At 55.9% G+C, this 4631-nt stretch overlaps 1 protein-coding gene across 1 annotated transcript; it reads right to left on the reverse strand.

Annotated features, from left to right (window-relative positions):
- Window positions 1-445: 445 nt before the first annotated feature.
- On the reverse strand, window positions 446-4123 carry FBXL14 (F-box and leucine rich repeat protein 14). The gene has a single exon (XM_048943063.1). The coding sequence runs from the start codon at window positions 4078-4080 to the stop codon at window positions 2878-2880; it is 1203 nt and encodes a 400-aa protein (XP_048799020.1). The 5' UTR covers window positions 4081-4123; the 3' UTR covers window positions 446-2877.
- Window positions 4124-4631: the final 508 nt, after the last annotated feature.

Below are 4631 nucleotides of genomic sequence, written 5' to 3' on the forward strand. Positions count from 1 at the left end.
ACATTTTTATCTGACGGGTGTTCTGCAGGTTACGGTGAGGGTGGGCCTCAAATCAGGCACAGACCCCCTCTACCATCTACCTGGCACTATGAAGAATGAACAGATCGGTCTTTATGCTCTCCCTTTCAAGTGTCAGCTTTCCCCTGTCACAAAATACCAAATTCACGTGGTAACAAACTCCAGCTGAAGCAGACACCTCACACCAAGGAGCATCTCAACACCAGTTCTCTCCATTGATGCTGAGAGCTCCCACAGCCGGTGCTGCTGTGACCAAACCTTCCCTAGAACCTTTTAACGCTGATGCTACCCAGCATCCTGCACTGAGGGATCAGACCCTACCTCTTTTCCCTCAGCAGCAGCCCGAACCTCTCAGCACCACAAGCACACCAGGGCAGGCAGGCACCTCTCATCAAGAAGCACAGACAACACAGATACTTTTTTTTTTTTTTTTTTCAAAAACATACTTCATATTTCCTCTTTTATTATATAAATATCAGTTTAACCTTTTACTGTAAGAATATAAAATGTTTTAAGAGGATCTTTGTTATTTTTATACAAATTCACAAACAGTACAATTAATCCATAGGGGTCTCTGGGTTTGCGTTAACTCTGTGGTCTGGCCTGTTACTGTGGAGGGTTTGAGATATTGAACACGTGAGAAAGGGAAAAAAGAAAAAAAAAAAAAAGAAAACAAAATAGCCAAGATAGTTTTCTGTTAAAAAAAAAAAAAAAATCCTTAACTCTTCCTCTTTAAAATAATAATAATAAAAAAAAAATCTAAAGAACCAGCTCCATTTTATTGACAGAACAGAGATAAGACAGATGAACTTCAGTCTCCTCCCCTCGCGCTGCAGCCTCGGGGCCTGCAGGCTGCTCGCTCCTCGCCCACAAACAGGAAGCCTCGCACAGTGACCTTTTGTAGGTGATTCGAGAGGGGAGGGGATAGGATTTGCATATATCTCTATATAATTTTGTAAAAAAAACCAACTTGCATTTTACACGTTTCTGTCGTAGCAGTAGCCCGATCCTCAGCACAGATTCTCACGTTACACGTTTGTGCTACAAGAGGCAAAATGCAGAAGCACAGTTTGGGTCCCCAATCCCCAGCGGAGAGGGAGGGAGAGGCACAACCAGAATGTGAAGGTGGGACACAGCGGGGTAAGCTCAAAAGCAAACGAAGATTTTTTTAAAAGGAAAAAAAAAAAAAAAAAAAAGAGGGAGGGGGAAAGGGGAGAGAAAATGAAGAACAAACCCAAGGAAGGGGCATTATTCCAGTCTAGGCACAAAAATGTTTCAGTCTCAAAATCTCTTTCCTGTAAGAATTCCAGGGCTTTTGAGGAGGAAAAAAAAAAAAAAAAAAGTAACAAATTAAAACGAGGTAGCCAGACATCATATATATATTTATATATATAGAATATATTCAGCAGAAAAAAAATGTACTTAAAAATCCACAAGAACAGCAACTTCAAATGTCTTTAAAAATAAAACCGTGTAAGAAAATGAATACTGTGAAGAAGAGAATGAATGAGGAAAACTGGGACCAGTTACAGGACATAAGCAAGGGATAGATGGGAGAGTAAGAGGCTGTTTTTGTAGCAGTAATTTTTTTTATGCATTTCAAAATAAAAACAGGTCACAGTATCTCAAATGAAGCAGAAATGAAGCTGGAGATTCTTCCTTAAGTCCCCCAGGCCGAGGGGAGCTGGCCACCCCTTGTACCCTCTCAGCCCCCATCCAAGAGGAATGGATACATAGTTGGATATGTTTATCCCTGTTGCCAAGAAGAGGGAGGGGAGAAGGAGAGAATGGTGAAGGGAAGAGGAGTCTCTCAGTAACTCTGTGGCCCCTCGTGCATGGGAAGGTCTAAGAGACCAGGGTCCACGTCCAGGCTCTACAGAAACAGGGTAGGAGGAAATGGTATCTTCATCTCCACTACGGAGATGGGGAGAAAGAACAGAGTGCCTGGGCTTTTCCTTTAGCTATAGTGCAGGATGACGTGGAAACGTGCTGACAAAAGGAGAGGTTGTAGCTGTCCCTATTCTCAGTGCAGTGGAGAACTGGAGTAGTGGGAGTATGTATCTACCCACAGCAGAGAGCAACACGGAACTGGAGATTGAAAACAGACTTAAAAAAAAAAAAAAAAGAAAAAAAAAAAAAATCAATGTACCTAGGGAGCAGTATTTCTGTCACAATTCCCAGCTGACAGGGGAGGGGCAGGCGCAGAGGTGGAATGGTTAGGGTTTGTTTTTCAGGGCTTTTATTTTCTTTTGTAACCAAAAGCTGTGTCTGTGCCCAGTGCAGGATGACTGGGTGGCCAGGTACATAAGTGTAGCTAGGAAGCCTTTCCTGCTGTTGTAATTGTTTGTTCCCATTTCCATTCCTACTCTCCTTTATATAAATCAAAAATAATCTATTCTCAATACATGGCAGAGCAAGGGTCTCGATCTTTATCCATCCTTAGTGCAGGAGGGGATGGAATCAGGGAGTGGGGATAAAGAGGGGTGTCTCTAGCCCCAGTGCATAAGTGTGGGCTTCTACCTCTTCTGTAAGGGGGAGGATGCTGGGGTAGGGATGCAGAGAGCTCTGTTTCCCCTGTGTGGAGCTTGAGGCATGACCTGGAAAAAGGGTGGGTGTTTTCTCTCTTTCCTCCTGCCCCCCCCACCCCACCCTTTCCTCCTTCTCCTCCAGAACGAGGGCAGGTAGGCAGCACACAGGGGTCAAGGATACTCGCTCTGTTCTTCCCTCCAGTGCCAGGGTGCGTGGGTAGCATGGCTGTGCGCGTGCCCCTCTCTCCTCTCCTCCGTTGCAGCAGTCAGTCAGTCCTTCAGTCCATGAGTTCCTCCGGAGGAGACGGAGGTCTCGGGGCACCCCCTCCTCTCACCTGACCTTCTCGCTCTCAGTCATTTCCCACAGTCCCAGGTTGAGCACCTTGAGGCAGGGCAGCTGGGTGATGCGCTCCAGGCCCCGCTTGGTGATGCGGGTGCAGCCGTAGAGGTCGATGCCCGTCAGCTGGCTGAGGTGTTCAGCGATGAGCTCCAGGCCCTTGTCGGTGATGCGGACGCACTGGCCGATGTTGAGGGTGCGCAGCCCATGCATCTGCCGCACCATGCGGTTGATGCCCTCGTCACTGATGTGGCAGGAGCAGAGGGAGAGCGAGCGCAGCCCATCCAGTCCCTGCGCGATGTAGGCCAGGCTCTGGTCCCCCACTTTGTCGCAGAAGGAGACGTCGAGGCCGGAGAGCCGCAGGCTGCCCATGGCCAGGTGCATGATGCCCGTGTCGCTGATGTTGTCACAGGAGCGCAGGTTGAGGCTGCGCAGGCTGCTCATGTGCGACAGGTGCAGCAGCCCCGCGTCCGAGATGCCCCCGCAGAAGCTGAGGTTGAGCTGGCGGAGGCGGCCCAGCCCGCGGGCCAGGTGCTTGAGCGAGAGGTCGCTGAGCTTCTGGCAGTCCTGTAGCGTGAGCTGCTCCAGACCCAGGCAGCCCTCGGCGGCGCTGCGCGTCATGCCCGCCAGGTGCCCGATGCCCACGTCGGAGAGGTGCCTGCAGGAGCGCAGGTTGAGGCTCTTGAGGCGCTGCAGGCCCCAGGCGATGAGCAGCAGCCCGGTGTTGGTGATGTTGCTGCAGCCGCCCAGCTCCAGCACCTCCAGCCCCTTCAGGTACTGGGCGATGCGGCCCAGGCTGCTGTCCGTGATCTGCTTGCAGAGGCTGAGGTTGAGCGAGCGCAGGGAGCTGATCTCCGCCACGAAGGCGTGGCCCAGCCCGTTGTCGGTGAGGTTGTAGCAGCCGCTGAGGTTGAGGCTCTCGATGTCCGCCATGCCCTGGATCACGTAGCTCAGGCTGCGCCGCAGCGACAGGATCTGCACCCGCCGGATGCCCCGCGCCGCCAGGCTGGGGAAGAGCGAGGGGTTGGCGCGGCGCAGGTGCAGCTTCGCCTCCACGCCCCGCCACACGGAGCGGTGGTAGGCGGCGTCCCGCCAGGCCGTGCACACCTGCGCCGCGCGGCCCTTGTCGCGCACCTCCAGGTACCCGAAGATCATGGCCAGCAGCTCCGGGAACAGGCACGAGATGTGCGTTTCCATCGCCCGCCCGCGCCCGGCCGCCCCCGCCGGCGCCGCGCTCCGCCGCCGGGCCCGGCCCGCTTCCGCTCGGGGCCCGCCCGCCTTCCGCTCCGCGCTCCGCGCCTCGCCGCGCTCCTCCCGCCCGCCGCCGCCGCCCTCACATCGCCGGCCCGGGCGGCGCGGCCCGGCCCGCGGGAGACGCTGCTGCCGCGCGAGCGGCCCGGCCCGGCCCCGCGCCCCGCGGCCGCCGCCTCTACCGCCGCGCCGGGCGGGCCGCGCCGCTGCTGCCGCTGCTGCCGCCGCGCTGCTGCCGCCGCGCCGCGCCGTGCCGCATCGTGCCGCCTCCCGGCGGCCGGGTGCGCTCCGGCGGCGGCGGCCCCCCGCGCTCCGGCGCCGGCCGCCGGGCCCCGCCGCCTCCCTTTGTCTCCGCGCTGCCGCCGCCGCCGCTCACAGCCCGCGGCCCCGGGCCGCCCGCATCCCGCGGCGGCGGCGAGAGGGCAGCGAGCGAGGCAGGGGGTCGCGCCGGCACGGCCCGGCCCGGCCCGGCCCGCCCCGCCGCCGGTACCGACTCC

This window comes from Lagopus muta, chromosome 1 (genome assembly GCF_023343835.1).
Source record: "Lagopus muta isolate bLagMut1 chromosome 1, bLagMut1 primary, whole genome shotgun sequence".
Lineage (NCBI taxonomy): Eukaryota > Metazoa > Chordata > Aves > Galliformes > Phasianidae > Lagopus > Lagopus muta.

Bases quoted from the DNA above. Each gene is read 5' to 3' on its own strand.
- FBXL14 (XM_048943063.1), bottom strand. From the start codon at position 4,080: ATGGAAACGCACATCTCGTGCCTGTTCCCGGAGCTGCTGGCCATGATC.